This window comes from Rattus norvegicus, chromosome 12 (genome assembly GCF_036323735.1).
Source record: "Rattus norvegicus strain BN/NHsdMcwi chromosome 12, GRCr8, whole genome shotgun sequence".
NCBI lineage: Eukaryota > Metazoa > Chordata > Mammalia > Rodentia > Muridae > Rattus > Rattus norvegicus.
The window spans coordinates 39,192,270-39,209,080 of NC_086030.1; the positions used below are offsets into that span (position 1 = coordinate 39,192,270).

At 49.9% G+C, this 16,811-nt stretch overlaps 1 protein-coding gene and 1 long non-coding RNA gene across 3 annotated transcripts; one reads left to right on the forward strand and one right to left on the reverse strand.

Annotated features, from left to right (window-relative positions):
- Positions 1-2,869: 2,869 nt before the first annotated feature.
- Orai1 (ORAI calcium release-activated calcium modulator 1) lies at positions 2,870-16,761 on the reverse strand. Its single transcript, NM_001013982.1, has 2 exons — positions 16,371-16,761; positions 2,870-3,638 (listed from the first exon to the last, which is right to left on the reverse strand). Exons 1-2 carry the CDS (start codon positions 16,674-16,676, stop codon positions 3,030-3,032), a joined length of 915 nt encoding a protein of 304 aa, NP_001014004.1. The 5' UTR covers positions 16,677-16,761; the 3' UTR covers positions 2,870-3,029.
- Positions 6,311-11,777, forward strand: LOC134481296 (uncharacterized). Of its 2 annotated transcripts, XR_010056769.1 has the most exons (3): positions 8,285-8,781; positions 11,311-11,392; positions 11,555-11,777. It is a non-coding gene; the product is annotated as an uncharacterized LOC134481296 (long non-coding RNA). The 2 variants fall into 2 exon arrangements; XR_010056768.1 differs by having other exon boundaries at positions 6,311-11,392.
- Positions 16,762-16,811: the final 50 nt, after the last annotated feature.

The window sequence follows — 16,811 nt, forward strand, 5'->3', positions numbered from 1 at the left end:
CTTGAGCGATAACTTTGTTTTGCTGCACAGTGATGACCGTGCATTCTGAGAGGAATGGGGAGGGTGGAAAGAACACTGCAGCACACACGCACATGCGCGCGCGCGCACACGCACACACACACACACACAACGGCTAACTAGTCCTACTTTGTTGTTCCTCCTGGGATATTCATGCCGAAATGCACAATCTGATTATAACCATGAAAAAAAGACCTCAACTATAAGGCACTCTGTAAAACCATAGGTTTCACTGCTTCAGGAAAACAACAAAAACAAAACAAAACAAATTAATATCTGGGCTGGACAGATGGTTCTCAGGGATAAAGCACTGGTTGACCCCACAGAAGACCCTACCACCCATGGTAGCTGACAACTACCTGTGTCCAGTTCTCAGGGGATGGGACAGCCTCTTCTGGCCATCAGAGGCACTGAGCATACATGCACGTGATACACACACATACGTGCAGACACTCACAAATACACATTTTCAGAAACGTTAATGAGGAGGTGGGAACGGTAGCTCAGTTCCTAGAGACCCTCAGCAGTGTTCAGGTGGCTCTGAGTTTGTTCCCTAGTTCTTCGAGACACTTGGTGTGGCTGTGTGTACCTGTAAGCCCAGAACTTGGGAGTTGGGGGGGATCTTAGTAGTTCAAGGTAATCCTCTACTACATAGCAAGTCTGAGGCTAGCCTGGGCTACATTCGGCTATCTCAATAAAATCTCCAAAGGTTGGTATTTGAAAAGACAAAAGCCATGCAAAGTGTTCCAAATTAAAGTAGTAAGTGCCAACTCATTACTACCAATGGAGGAGAGGGATGGCTTATAAGGGGTGTTCCCAGGGTGAGTAGGAAAACGAACATGAGTTATCAGGTAGGAACTGCAATATCCACTTTCTAGTGATTTAGACAGCACAAATCCCTTTGCCTAGCATAGAAGTAGCCCTTGATTCAACTACTGGCACCCAATAAAGAGAACACGTAGCACCACTGTTAACTCCAACATGTGGGATGTGGATGTTCCTGAAAGACCAAGGCTAGCCTGGGCTACATAAAATCCTATTCTCAGGAGTTGTGGCTCTATGTAAGGCAATATCCTTGGTTTGAGCTAACAAGGATTATCTGTGTGTTGGTGTGAGCATACGTCAATGGGTGTGCTGGTGCCCAGTGAAGCCAGAAAAGGCAGTCAGGTCCCTTGAAGTTAAAATTGTTGGCTGCCCTATGTGGACACTGGAAACTGAATTCAGGTCTTCTCGAAAAGCAGCAAGTGCTCTTAACCACTGAGCTCTCTCTCTCTGATCTCAAGTTATTCTAAAAAGGAGTGTGTGTGTGTATGTATGTATGAATATGTTTGTACGCCACATGTGTGCAGTACCCTCGGATGCCAGAAGAGGGCCAATGGATGCCCTGGAACTGGAGTTATGGACAGTTTTGGGTTGCCTGATTCGGGCACTCAAAACTGACCTTAGCAATACATGTTCTTAACCACTGAGCCACCTCTCCAGCCCTACTATAGCATTCTTAAAAAAGAAAAAAAATTAATGTGGCCAGGTGGTGGTGGCCCACGCCTTTCTTTTTTTTTTTTTTTTTTTTGGTTCTTTTTTTCGGAGCTGGGGACCGAACCCAGGGCCTTGCGCTTCCTAGGCAAGCGCTCTACCACTGAGCTAAATCCCCAACCCCCCACGCCTTTCATCTTAGCACTTGGGAGTGGATTCTGTGTAAGTCTGAGGCCAGCCTGGTCTACAGAGTAAGTTCCAAGACAGACAGAACTACACAGAGAAACCCTGTCTTGAAAAACAAACAAAAAAAAGAAGAAGAAAAAAAAGTCCTGACCATGTCTGCAAACCACATGCCTTCCCAGGACCCATGAAGGCCAGGCCAGAAGCCATTGGATCGCCTGGATCTGACGTTACAGATGCTTGTGGGCTGCAACTGGGATATTAGGTATGAAACCTGGGTCTTCTGGAAGAGCAGCTGAACGCTCTTAAATACTGAGCCATCTCTCCTGCCCTGCAAAATATGTAGTCTTTAAACTCAATGATACCTAATACAATGTAATGTCTTAATCACATAAAAATATTGTGACTGGAGGTTTGCAGGAACTGAATTTCCCCTAGAAACAGTGGCTCAGTATGTTTTCTGGGGACCTTGTAGACTGTAACTACCTCCAAAAGAAACAACAAGGTACACATTTTAATTACTATCCCTGAAGGTTTCTTTTGAGTAGAAATTTTCCAAGTGAAGTTACAGGTCTTGGAGTGGAACTCAGTGGGAGGCCTTGGCAGTTTCCTGGGTTCTATCCCCAGCAACATAGTTTTTGTAGAGTTGTAGGACTAATCCCAGGGTTAGTGTTTAGTCCCCAAACCCCTTCCTCTCAATTTTTAAGAAGTGTTTAGTGACTCACCTGACTGGGACATCCTATTAGGCCGTACAGACCCAACAAACACAGGCATGAGGAAGAGGTGTCCCTTATGAATATACTTTATGTGTTATGTTGTACAGATACAAGTGTGCACGTGTGCACACACGCACAGAGGAGACACACACACAGACACACACACAGACACACACACATACACACACAGGTGGGGGAGTGTTCACACACGCACGCGCGCACACACACGCACACGCACGCACACACGCACACACACACACACACACACACACACACACACACACACACACACGGCTAAGTAGTAAGGAGGTTCAGGACAGGACAGGAAGCATCCGGGTGGCACTGGTGCAGGGGAGGAGAAGGGACAAAGAGAGCAACTGTCCCCATTCCACCCCCCCACCCCCCCACATCCTACCAGGAGGGGGACGGAGAGCTGGAAGAACAGGGAGTGCTTATTCTCAAAGAAGAAAATCTCAAAGTGCAGCGATTTTTTTTTTTTTTTTAAAGCCTCTTCCTTCCACACTCTGCCCTGGTGAAGCCAGCCGCCCGCACGAGCCCGTCCTCCAGAGTGGGCCAGGACAAGGTCATGGGGAAGGGCATAAGGCCAAGGCCTCAAAGGGCCAGTGGGAAGGTGAGGACTTAGGCATAGTGGGTGCCCGGTGTTAGAGAATGGTCCCCTCTGTGGTCCAGCTGGTCCTGCAAGCGGGCAAACTCGGCCAGCTCGTTGAGCTCCTGGAACTGTCGGTCCGTCTTATGGCTGACCAGTGAGCGGTAGAAGTGAACGGCAAAGACGATAAACACCAGGCCACAGGGGACCATGATGGCAGTGGAGGCGATGGCAGCCGCCTCACCCGGGGTGATGCCACCGTTGTTGCTGCTGTTGGCGACGACGACGGCCGGTTCGGTGGGTGGCTTGGTGGGGCTTGGCTGTCCCGCCTGCCTCTTGAGCGGTAAGAACTTCACCCAGCAGAGCAGCACGACTTCGGCCAGGAAAAGCAGCGTCCCGATGACGGTGGAGAAGGCCCAAGCCAGCTCGATGTGGCGGTGCATGCGCTCGTGCGGCGACTCCTTGACGGAGTTGAGGTTGTGGACGTTGCTCACAGCCTCGATGTTGGGCAGGATGCAGGTACTGATCATGAGGGCGAACAGGTGCACGGCCACCAGCACTGTGGTGCAGGCGCTGAAGACGATGAGTAACCCTGGCGGGTAGTCATGATCCGTGTCCAGCTGGACTTCCACCATCGCTACCTGGGGGGGGCGGGAGGGACGCGGAAGTGAATGGCACGCACAAACCCCTAGTCCTCTTCCGGTTAGATCGGTCGTCTGGCCTCTGAGTCTCGGCTTCTGGGAGCGCTAAAGCTTGCCCGCCCTCTCTGTCGGTGAGGAGAGCAGGCATGGATCTATCATCTGTGTGTCCCAGCCCTTATAGAAAATAGGCATGACCCATTGATTCACTCAATTATTTTAACAAGTGAGAGTTCTTGGTGTACAGTAAATACCTTTCTTCTTTTTTTTTTTAAGATTTATTTATTTATTCTATGTATGTGAGTACACTGTGGCTGTCTTCAGACACACCAGAAGAGGGCATCAGATCTCATTACAGATGGTTGTGAGCCACCATGTGGTTGCTGGGATTTGAACTCAGGACCTCTGGAAGAGCAGTCAGTGCTCTTAACCTCTGAGCCATCTCTCCAGCCCCAGCAAACACCTTTGGGAACACTACCTCTGCCAATCATGAATAGTCAAGGTGGGTAGAGTTAGGTAGATTGTGCACACTGTAAATTTCTTTTTTCTCGAGGCAGGGTCTCTCTGTGTACCCTTCCCTGGTTGTCCTAGAACTTGCTCTGTAGACCGGGCTGGCCTGGAACTCAGAGATCTGCCTGCCTCTGCCTTGGGAGGCAGGTCTTTCCTTCTACCATGTAGGTCCTAGGGAGCAAACTCAAAGTCAATTTTAGCAGTGGACACCTTTTACCTGCTTAACTATCTCTCTAGACCAAGAAAAATGAAAGAGACATTAAAAATTTTAAAAATCGGGGGCTGCAGAGATGGCTCAGCGGTTAAGAGCAATGACTGCTCTTCCAGAGGTCCTGAGTTCAATCCCCAGCAACCACATGGTGGCTCACAACCATCTATAATGGGATCCCATGCCCTCTTCTGGGTGTCTAAAGACAGTGACAGTGTACCCACATATATAAAATAAATCTTTAAAAAAAAAAAAAAAAGAGCACTGGCTGCTCTTCCAGAGGTCCTGAGTTCAATTCCCAGCAACCATATGGTGGCTCACAGCCATCTGTAATGGGATCTGATGCCCTCTTCTGGTGTGTCTGAAAACTGCTACAATGTACTCCTATAAATAAAATAAATAAATCTTTAAAAAAACTTGGGGTTGGGGATTTAGCTCAGTGGTAGAGCGCTTGCCTAGGAAGCACAAGGCCCTGGGTTCGGTCCCCAGCTCCGAAAAAAAGAACCAAAAAAAAAACAAAAAAAAACAAAAAACAAAAAACAAAAAAAAAACTTAACAAATCAACTTTCAACCAGTGGTGGTACAGGCCTTTAATCCCAGCACTCAAGAGAAGAGGCAGGTGGATCTCTGAGTTCCAGGCCAGTCAGGTCTACAGAGCAAGTTCTAGGACAGCCAGGACTACACAGAGAAACCTTGTCTGGAAAAGCCAAAACCAACAAAAATAAACTGCCAACCACAATCCCACACTCTCACACCTCACAGGACTCAATTTCCTGTCCCACGCTGAGGATGAGGACACGGACTAGGTTAGAGAAGTGAAGACCTTCCCATGTCATATCCAGGTCCTTTCTGAGAACAGAGTACACAGCCGACAGGGAACTGAGAGAGGCTTTTCAGAACAGACAGGCTCAACCCAGTGTCAGCTGTGTCTTGGCTAGCTGGGTGCCAGCAAGCCCCAAGGCATCTCCTCCTCCAGCCCCAGGGCTCACATACCCTGGCTGCTCCCCAGTTCCTGGAGACTTGAGGATTTGGGGTCACCGGGGGCATAATCTGGATCTGACACCTGCTCTGTATACTTGGGTCTTGCAAATCACCCTCATGCAAAGGAGCCGACTCATCAGATTTCTGCCAGGAACAGCAGGCATTTGGGGACATTGGACAAGGGTCAAGGATAGCAAGGAAACAGGGACAATGACATTACCATTAAGGGAGGCTGGGGACTGTACCTAGGTGGACAGATGCTTACTGCCCATGTGTGAAGCCCCTCTATCAGTCCCCAACACTGAAAGAAACTGTGTGGTAGCTCACGCCTGTAATCTCAGCACTGCGAAAGGAGAAGCAAGAGGACCACAAGTTCAAAGCCACCCTCGGCTACACGATGAGTTCGAGGACAGACCAAAATGGTAGTAATTGCCTTGGATGGAGGATGTGTTATTCCATGCCAAATACCTGCTGCATGGGGGGCTCAGTAAAAATGGGTCATATCACTCCCTGCTCTGTTTAAAACCTTCACACCCATCCCAGTCTACCTGAAACTCTCCAGTTCCTACCCTCCTCCTTCCGTGAGGCAGGCTCAGCTCAAGAGAAGCGGGTCAATAGTACAGGAGACCAGGCTCTCAAGCCAGAGCCATCCCAAGTCTCACTCTAGAGCTTTGGCCCAGACCCAACCCTCTCAGTTAGATGGACGGGTGGTACTAGAGACAGAAGAGAGTCTGCGAAAAGGAACGGGAGTCTACATTAAAACAACCGGTTAATATATCCCTAAGACTTTTTGGAACATTTCAACGGGGCTTTCGTCAGGATTGGGGATTTAGCTCGGTGGTAGAGCACTTGCCTAGCAAGCACAAGGCCCTGGGTTCCGTCCTCAACTCTGAAGGGGAAAAAAAAAAAGGCTTTTGCCCAAGAATTGCCACAGCCTTCAAGAGTAAGGATGCTTCGGCCTGAGAATTTACAAAATAGTTTGAGTTCATGTAAATTTGGGGCAGTGCCATGAGAATTTTGACGTTGTTTAAGATTCCCTGGTGGCCTAATTAATGCCAACCCTGAGAATTCTCCTGAGCCCATGCGGGCAAGGGAGCTGGGCAACTCGGCAACATGCGGGTGAGGGACACGGGACAGCAAAGGCAAGGCACATCTGACGCACTCTCCCCCACAACCTGGAGAAGGTGGGTACCTTCAGCAGCAGCAGCAGCAGCAGCACCTCTGGCTACTTCCTCACCCCATGCTGTCCCAGAACCTGAAACCTGAGAAAGGCCAAGCCAGAGAGCATGGTGGAGCGGTCCCTGGTCCCCTTGCTCTTATCCAATGGAGTGGAGTCCAATGTGCATGGCTGGTCTGTGGGTCCTACATTGGGGGTTTGTTTATGGCTGGTCTGTGTATGTCCCTGAATCCCAGTGACCTCCAAGTGACATACTGTCCCCTCCGTAGAACTTTAACCACAGAACCACAACGCAAGCTGAAAGTAAAACCTGGCGGACCCCTAGGCAAGTATTTAAAATCTGACATCCCAATTTTTGCATCCGTAAAATGGGAGGCCTGCTTACGAGAGTTATGAAGTCTGAGAGTTAATGAACACAAAGTGTTCTTTAAATGTGACCAGACACATGATACATTTAGAGTATCGACTCCTTTTTTTGTCTGATCCGGTTTCTCTATATAGTGCTGGCTGTCCTAGAACTCATAGTGTAGACCAGGCTGGCCTTGAGCCTTCCAGCTTCTGCCTCCTGAGTGCTGGGATCAAAGATGCCCACCACCACTGTCCAGCACAATGATCCTCATTAGTGATTCCCACTGGAGCAGAGGTCGCTGCTCAGCAGGAACATGCTAGCCTAGTGTGGTGAGGGCCTGGCTTCCATGCATGCACACACACACACACACACACACACACACACACCACAGATGCATAGACACAGACAGACAGGCAGACACACACATACTTGTTCACTCACTACTCAATTTCAAATAAGGAAACGGAGTCTCAGAAATGAGATCAATTATAGCGCAGTAGCTAATCCTGCTCTGGGATAGGGTGGGGAGACTCACAGCCACTCTAAAGCCTGTGTATAATGGGTGTGGCTTTTCACATGGTGGCTGAGGTTAAATGAGGTTTTGATGTGTAAACGTTTAGCACAGACTGAGCCACTGGAGAAGCTCAATAAATCTTAGTTAAAAAGGAAAACAAGGAGCTAGAAGTGGAAAAGAAACAGTAACCTCGGGCCTGCACCGCTCTTCCTCATGCAGGCCATACAGCTCCTTCTGAGGCAATGCTAGCTCCCAGTGTGGGCATCAGAGCCAAGTACTCTACCCAAGACCTGTGGGTGAGTGAGCATCTCTGCAGGCCAGCAGCACCAGGGCCATAAAACCCAGCTGAGGCACACATGGTCTGGGTACCCTCACATGCTGAGCTGAGGGAAGGCTGAGCTTTCCACGGAAGAGGAAGTACCGGCTGCTGTGCTCCGGAAGAAACCCTATTACCCTCATCTACGATTCCTGGAAGTCCAACCACACAGGCTGGGTGTATGCACCACTGCCCCAGATAAGACCAGGTTCAGTGCCACAGGGCTGCATACAAGAAATGACTCTGGCCAGGATGGTGGTGGTACACCCCTTTAATCCCAATACTAAGGAGGCAGAGGCGGGAGGATCTGAAGGCTAGCCTGATCTACAAAATGGCTTCTAGGACAGCCAAGGCGACACCAAAAAAAACCCTGTCTTGAAAAACAACAGGGCTGGAGAGATGGCTCAGCGGTTATGGGCACTGACTGCTCTTCCAAAGGTCCTGAGTTCAATTCCCAGCAACCACATGGTGGCTCACAACCATCTGTAATGAGACCTGATGCCCTCTTCTGGTGTGTCCGGACAGCTACAGTGTACTTATAAATAAATCTTAAAAAAAAAAAAAAGAAAAAGAAAAACAAAACAAAGCAAAAAAAGAAAAGAAAAACCGATTCTGAACAAGAAGTAAGGGACGGCTGTTATAATCATGAACCCTGATGAAAACTATTCACAGCCATTTAAAGGTCTTCTTCCAGAATGATTCCCACCAGGGATCTGTCCCGCACACTGGGAGAGCAAAGTCAGGGGAGCCCTGGCAGAACCTAGCAGCTGACATCCAGGGCCCCAGCCGTGTTCCAGAGAGATCGTATCAGATTAGATTGCATGCAGCTTCACAAGGTAAATATAGCCAGGGGCAGGACTCTTTGCCCAAAATAAACAGCTCCTAGTCAGCCAGCAAGCCTCTACCAACCCGGCTGTACAGGGCCTGACAGAACAGAAGGGTCAGACCACTGGCCCTAAATCACACCAGCCTACAGATCCTTGAAGGAGATACTGAGCATCTTAAGTCTGAAGTAGGGGCTAAAGATGATTGATCCTGCTGGGCGGTGGTGGCACACGCCTGTAATTCAAACACTCAGGAGGCAGAGACAGGTAGGTCTCCAGGTTCAAGGCCAGCCTGGTCTACATAGTAAATTCAGGCCAGCCTGGTGAGTTCCGGGACAGCCAGGGAGACACAAAGAAACCTTGTCTCAGAGGGGAAAATAAAAAAAAAAAAAGATTATTGATCCTGTGGAAGGCAAGGCCTAGCTGACCTCCTGGTCAGACATGTGGCCCCCACTTGAATATCAACCACCTATACTTTCCTGCTAGGCTCCATGGACCCCCTGCACACCTGCATCCTGGTAATCCAGACACTTTTTGGAGAACTCCTCGCCCCTTGCCGTGCCCAATTCCCAGAACCATTACAGGGGGAAACATAGCTCTCTTCTCCCCAGCTCTTCCTGTTCCCCCTTCTGAGACAGTCAACAGCTACAGCCTTGGGTAGACCCCTCAAGACTCAGTCACATGGGGTTCAATGGACTGTCTGGATTTGCTAACTCCATTCCAAATGCAGACCATCTATCTAGTGAGATAGATCTGAATCCAGCCTCATGGTTTACAGACTCTCTTGACCACGGCAGTCCAGTACTCCAAATGTTCCTAAAAATAGATGTGCACCCTTTTATGAAACAAACAAAAGTTTCACTAAACACCACGTATTCTTGAAGCCTGCCAATGCGGTCTATTCTTATGAGCCTGCACTTGCTCCCCCTCCCCCTGCTTCAGTTTAAGTATTAAATTTTTTATTGAGAATTCCTGGGAAGGTGGTTATCTCCTCCCCTTCTGAAGAGACAAGACTGTAGGAAATCACTGGGAAACCAAACACTGACCCAACCCGCCCTGGGCCAATAAGGGGAAGAAGCCACCAGCCCTCTTAAAGGACTGGTCTTCAGTCTTCCTTAATCCAAGAGGGCAGGTGCAGGGGGATCGCCACTTGGTACTTGGGTCAGGGTGAGGTGTGCCGAGCCTCTAGCTGGCTTCTCAAAGACTGGAGGAGATGCCTTCACTTTTCTGGAGGTGGAGATCCCGATGTCTACACATACTGTTTTGAGGCAGGGTCTACTGTGTAGCTCTGGCTGCCCTGGAACTCACTATGTAGACCAGGCTGGCCTTGAACTCACAGAGATCCACTCATCTTTGCCTCCTGAGTGCTGGGATAAAGGCGTGCATCCCCACCGCCACATTTATTTCTGACCCTTAATGAGTAAAGGTTTGAGCACTGTGGGGTCCCCGTCCGGACACCGAGACTCATTTGGTGTTTCAACCCGTCTGTCTCCCTTCACACCTTTAATTTAGTGACTTGTTTTTTTAATCTTTACTTTCTTATTTTATGTGCATCTTACCTGAACACGCCTAGTGGCCCCCGAGGTCAGAAGAGGATGTTGCACCCTGAGAACGGGACATAATGGATGGCTGTGAGCAGCCATGTGGGTGCCGGGACTCGAAGCCAGGTCCCCTATAAGAGCATGGAGGGTTTCTCACCACCGAGCCAAGTCTCCAGCACCCGTTCTTAGTTGTTTTGGAGACAAGACCTGACAATGTAGCTCAGGGAGGCTTCAAACTCCTGGTCTCCCAGTCTTGGCTTCCGGTGTGCAACCCTGGTGCTTTCCTTTTTTTCTGGTGCTGGGATTCAAACCCGGGGCCTTGTGCATGGTCTACAGCTGAGCTAAATCCCCAAGCGTCCCTAGAACTGTTCTGTTGTGTCAAGCACGTTCAGGAGAACAAGACCTGGTTTTTTTTTTCTCTTTTTCGAGAGAGAGTCTTACGTTCGCAGACTGGCCCCATGCTTACGGTGTAGCTAAGGGTGACCTTGAGCTTCTGATCTTCTGCCTCAACCTCCCAAGAACTGGAATGACAGATTTAAACCCCAATGCCCGCCTTTTTTTTTTTTTTTTTTTTTTTTTTGGCAGGGAGGGCTTTTTCAAGACAAGACTTTTCTGTGTAGCCCTGGCTGTCCTGGAACCCGCTCTGCCTTCCTATGCCCAGCTGCTGGGATCAGAGGCCTGGGCCACCACGGTCTCTTCTTTAACGTTTCTATTTTCTTATCTTTAGGTATGCCCCTTATAGCACAATATTTTATTAGAATGTATGTATTAGTTATAGAACTACCAATAGGCCTGGATGTAGTGGCGTATGCCTTTAAGCCCAGCACTCTGGAGGCACACAGGCAGGCAGATCTGAGTTAGAGCCCATCCTGGCCTGCACAGTGAGATCCTGTCTCAAAGCTAAACAAACGAAAAATAGTAAGGCTGGCACTAGAAGATTTTTTTTTAGTAGCCTGGAGACCAATGTTCAGACCAAAGGTTGATCAACGAGGGCCCTCAGACTATGGTCTTGTATTTGGCCACACCCACTAACTTACAAAGGCCAATGGCAGAGTGCAATAGTTTACCTGGAAAGCCACACTGCCCTGACACACAAAGTTGGCTGGCCCTACAGCTAGACCTGCACTCCCCAGAGGAGGTTATTAAATAACAAGTCATACAAGAACCCTCTAAGGGGAAGGGAGAAAGATTTGTGCAAAGGTATAATGACACGTGAATGGACTTAAAAGTAATTAAATATTTTTTTTCTCACTAGGTGTGGTGCACACCTTTGGTTCCAATACTTGGGAGGCAGAGGCAAGTGGATCCCTGAGTTTGAGGCTAGCCTGGTCTACAGGGTGAGTTCTAGGATAGTCAAGGCTTCACAGAGAGACCCTGTCTCAAAAGAAGGGGGGGTATATAAACATTTATATAAAATTAATTTAATATATAAATGTATTTATATACATAAATACATATTTCTTTTCTTTCTTTTTTCCCCCCTCTCTCTTCTGATCCAGGCATGGTGGTGTATGTCCAGTATGTCTATCCATCCAGCACACAGAAAGCTGAGGCAGGAGGATTAAGGTTTCCTTGCCGGACTGGGCTATAGAGAAACCCAATCTCAAAGAAACAGAGATCCTCTTTTAAAAAAACAAAAACATCCACACCATGGTCCTGTCTGTCTGAAATGTCCCTTTCAAGAAGCACATTAAAAGACGCTCAGATGTTTCGTCCCAGAAATCAGCTGATTTACATTTTAACTTCATCTTCCGCTTCCACCCGCCTAGCCTCTACTCAGGGTAGCTCAAAAGAGCCAGGCCTTGGGGAGCCTACTTAAAAAGAGCTTCTCCTTCCCAGTCAGGGACCACAAGGTCCCCTCACGGTTCGTTCCCAGCTGAGAATTCCAGAAAGTGCTGCAGGCACTTGTGAAGTTTCACAAAAGGCCTCTCTGCCTAGCAGACACCAGCCCCCTCGGGGATATTCAGCAGAGTTCCACATATAAACGGCCCGGCGTACAAATCTTGCATGCAGAATTGGGCATCTGGCAGACTCCAAAGGCCTGGTTATCAACCAGCTCGGGGTTGGGGGTGGGGGAAGGATATTGGCAAAAGGAGGGAGAGGAGAAGAGGCGCCACATGAGACTTAACAGAACTGGAGTCCTACTAGCTGGTGATCAGAGCCTTTCAGAGCCCTAGTTTTCCTGTGTGGATCTCAGACTTTTAAGAGCTACGGTGAGGTTTAAACAAGAATGAAAGGAAGAATTCCCGGCTCATGCTGGACACAGTGAGAGTTAGAGTTATGTAATAACCACTTTAACCATCACATTTAAATTATTCATGTCACGCCTCTGTCTATATAATCACCCATGGCTCCCTACCCAAGAGTTCAAATTTCTCTACCATAGGGCTTTTGTTTAAGTCGAGGTCTCCCTATGTAGACCAGGCTGGTCTCAGACTCACAGAGAGTTGCTTGCCTGTCTCCCGAGCACTGGGCTTGGAGGTGTGAGCCACCAGAGTGCCCTGGTGTGCAGCATGATGCCAGTCATACCAGACCCACCCCACCCCATCTTTCCCTAGAGACCCTACGACTGACTGGGACAGTTCTTGCCAGTTTGGTAGGCTCTTCTCTGGACCTCACTTCCAAAATCCTCAGTGCTCCGTTGGAATCGCAATCCTTCTATCCTTCAAAAAGCAGCCCCCACACCATAGCAACCATCGTAAACAAGCTTCCTAGATACCTAGGCAGGTATTATAACTTGCAAATACCAACCCGGACAAATCCTTGCACCAACGACTACTACTTTGTCGTTTACGGGTGAGGGAACTGAGCTTCAAGGTTAAGCGACTTCCCCCAGATTTTATAGTCTGAAGAAGCGGACTGACACTGGCACCCAAGCTAGGTGGCTACTGTCCCTGTTTCCCATTCTGCTACCCTAGAGCTTCCCGGCTCTATGTCCTTACTTACCACTCTCTGAGGCTTGCTTCCCCATGGACCACCCAGAGGGCTGTAACCACTTCCCGACCAAGTGACGTCATTGTGTCACGTCACTCATCCAGGACAACCACTTTTGGAGGAAGAAGACACAACACTCCTGAAGCGTTTTCCACTCTTGTTAGCCTAGTACAAGAGCCCCATGGACCCCAGCATTAATGATCACTTCTGGGGATTAGGACCAAGAGATAACAGTAGCTTCTTCCTCATCACCAGGCACCCTGATCTCGGGGTATGTCATAAACACCCGATAACGTCTCATGACTCGAACGCTTCCTTCCAACTCATTTCCCCAGAACTTTTAAGCCAACTTCTGAACCAGCTCTGGAACCTTGAACAAAAGGGGACTGGCGGGCAGAACCTGAGGAGGAAGATAATCCAAAACTAATTGATCCCAGGTCCCGGGAAGCATTTTGTTTACTGGGCCAGGCGGACCTTCCCAATTACCGTCTGCTTAGGCTACTGTTACGGCTTGCCCTCCATGCACGATCACTGTAGTCCTACACAGGGACAGGGGCAGCAGGTCCAGGCTGTGGTAACCTTAGGTACAGACAGCCTAAAGCTGGGCTCTGAAGGAAACTCTTTTTTTTTTTTTTTAAGATAGGGTTTCTCCATGTAGCTCCAGCTACTATCTTAGAACTTGTTCTGTAGACCAGGCTGGCCTCAAACTGACAGAGAACTGCCTGCCTCTGCCTCCTGAGTGCTACCACCTGCCCGAGGGATACTCTTGGCTCCAAGGATGCTGTGAGATGCACATTTAACCTAGACTCGGGTTCCCTTCATTTTGTATCTGCTGAGTGTAACCGGCAGACCAGACACATCATCAGATCCTGAAATTCCTTGGCTACCCATAGGCCTTTGTAATGAACCCTCATTCAAGTCAAGGATCCTCCCATCTCTACACAGGAGAAAACTAACCTCAGAGACGCTTACCCTCAACATGTTACAGGTACCCAGCCTATACTCTTCTATCATGAAGTGCGTATTGGCTCAATCTCCACCAAGACTTTTGGGAGACTCTCCCTCACCATCACTTTATGGGCGAGCAGGTGAATTTGGCATTCTAGGCAACCTGGCTGACCCTGGCGAACAAAGGTCATGTGAACTCCTCTACTTTTCCAGGTTTGTAGGAAGGAAGCCCTCTGGGGGCAGGAAGCTGGTTGTGCTGACTCACAAGCCAAGGGAATAGTTATCCAGGAAACTTGTCACTCTGTTACCATGGCATCAGGCTGGCCAGGCACCCCTTCCTCTCTTGAGGCTCACTCAAGGGCTGGGTGTCAGCAGTGGGGGCAGGGCATCATCAGACCTCAGAGTCCACTCCAGAGTTCTTAGAAGTCCAGCTTCATAGCAAAGTACTTCCTTGCCCTCTCGAAACTGTTGCAAGGAATGGAGGCAATCCTGGGACTCAACCCTTCACAGTCTGCAGAATTTAAGGGATGGCAACCTCCACCCAGGCTGTGCAAACAAAACTCCCAGAGAGACAGTAGGGATGCATCCATGCCCACCCAAGGTTTTTAGCTACCCTAGTCTTCTAACATCCTCCACGTTTTTTCAGTGGAGGACTGACCTTCTGCAGAGAACAAGAAGGTAGGAAAGTGTCCCCTGTCTGACCCTCACCTCTCCTGGGGTCTAGGAAGTTACAATTTACAGTATCCTAGGAAGCTCATACACATGGTGCCCTCCAACCCCATAACGTGTAAAACTTTCTCTTTAGCTTCCAAAGACACATTCTGGCTTTGTTTCTCATTCCCCTAGGCTTGGCGCTACCCGCCTCTGGCTAGACACTGATCACAGCACTGTGGTTGTCCTAAGCAAGACCTAGGCTCAAATCCTGTTTACCTGACTAGCTGTGTAGAATAGGCCAGTCTTGAAGTCCTGGGCAATCCTCCTGCCTCTGCCTCCCAAGTTCTATGATTATAGGCCACACCCAACTCTTTCTCCTCTTTTTTTTTCTCCATCTTTATTAACTTGGGTATTTCTTATTTACATTTCAATTGTTATTCCCTTTCCCGGTTTCCGGGCCAACATCCCCATAACCCCTCTCCTCCCCTTCAATATGGGTGTTCCCCTCCCCATCCTCCCACATCTTTCTCCTCTTTTAAAGGGCTCCTCCAACTTCTGTTTTTTAAAGTCCATTTTAAGGATAGTTTTTAATCTGCCATTTAAGAATTCAAGGTGCAGGGAGTGAAAGAGAGAGACTTGCCTGAGGTCACACAAAGCAGCAAGGCAGATCTGGGAAGAGTCGATTATATCACACACACACACACACACACACACACACACACACACCCGCTTAGTGCACAGTGGGCCTCTAAAGCATTCAGGCTCACAACTGTGTGGACCCACTTGTTTGAGGATATGGACAGACCCAGACACACTCCCTTCCCAAGAAAACACCATAGGTGCCAGCCACTCCCTTCCTCAAGGCCAAAGGCTTGGCTAATTCATTCCGGAGGCAGGAGAGCTGGTGAAAGGGGGGGAGGGGGCGACCCCATTGATGCAGGCTGATGTCACCAAAAGATAATAGCATAGTTATGTCGCTTCAGCTCCAGGCAAACTCCAAGACGTCAGGCCTGAAGGTATTCCTAGAGTTAATGTTTGGTGCCTAACCTGGAGCCTCCAAGGGCGCCTCCTGCAGAGGCTTCCTTTACCACCTTCTTGGGACATGAGGGGAGGAAAATATGTCTACCTCTTAATCAAGCAAGAGCCCGTTCAAGGGGAACATGTCCCACCCTCCTCCCCCACACCCAGTGACTCAGAGGCGAGTTCTGGAGAAGAAACTGAGGGTGGGGAGTGGCTGTCAACCCCTAGGCTGAGGCTCTTGGAAAATGCGGTGGGGGCTAAAAGGGGATTAGAGTGGAGTACCAGGAGGTGGAAAGTATTAGGAAATCCCCTCTAATGTTTGATAAAGTCTTGACACCTTCCAGCCTTAGGTGTGTGGGAAGGCGCGGTCACAAGGTAGCTAGCTCATCTTCAACTCCTGACACCTGTCCTCAGTGGACGGGACCTTTTGCGTCCTCCTTGTCCCCCTGATTACATTCAGGGCCGACTTCTTATATAGCAAGTTCATGAAAGCAACATTCTTTGTAACCCTAACCTCTTTGCCAACAAGGTGCCCGTCTGAAAACACCTGCGCCTGGGTATCTCTATCTCTGGTCGTCCGCCTCTCCCTCACAGCTCAGCAACCTCTGGCTCCCCTCCGGCGCCTAGGACGGCTTAGCCCAGCTCTTCCCCTCACCCCAGGCACGCCCAGCCCGCTCCCAACTGTGGGCCCCGTCGGGGCTGCGGGCGGGAGCGGCCGAAGCAGGAAGAGGGGAGGAGGGCAGGGAGGCCCGAGCTCACCATGGCGAAGCCGGAGAGCAGAGCGGAGGTTCGGCTGGAGGCTTTGAGCTTGGCGCGGCTCAAGTAGAGCTTGCGCCAGGACAGCGCCTGCATCGAGTGCTCGTTGAGGCTCATCACCTCGGAGTAACTCTGGCCGATCCAGTCCGGGTAGCTGACGGCGGGCGGCGGCGGCAGCGGTGGGGCCCCCGTGGGCTCCCCGTCCCCGCTGCGGCGGCGGCTCCGGCGGCTGCCGCTAGTGCTGCTGCCGCCGCTCAAGGGAAGCTCCGGATTGCTGTTGTTCGGGGGCGGGGCAGGCTCCGGATGCATGGAGTACGCTGCGAAGGCGCGGCTGGCGGCGGGCGCCTGCGAAGGCTGCGGCCCCGGGGCCGCGCCGCACCTCCGCCGGCCTCCCACTCGAGCCTGTGTCCCGCAGCCGGACGCACCGGATCCGGAGGCCCAGGC

What these genes read in the sequence shown, in the direction of transcription:
- Orai1 (NM_001013982.1), bottom strand. Translation starts at nt 16,676, where the DNA reads ATGCATCCGGAGCCTGCCCCGCCCCCGAACAACAGCAATCCGGAGCTT. An exon ending in TGCTCTCCGGCTTCGCCATG is followed by an intron (nt 3,639 to 16,370) that starts GTGAGCTCGGGC and finishes CGCCCCCCCCAG; the next exon opens with GTAGCGATGGTGGAAGTCCA.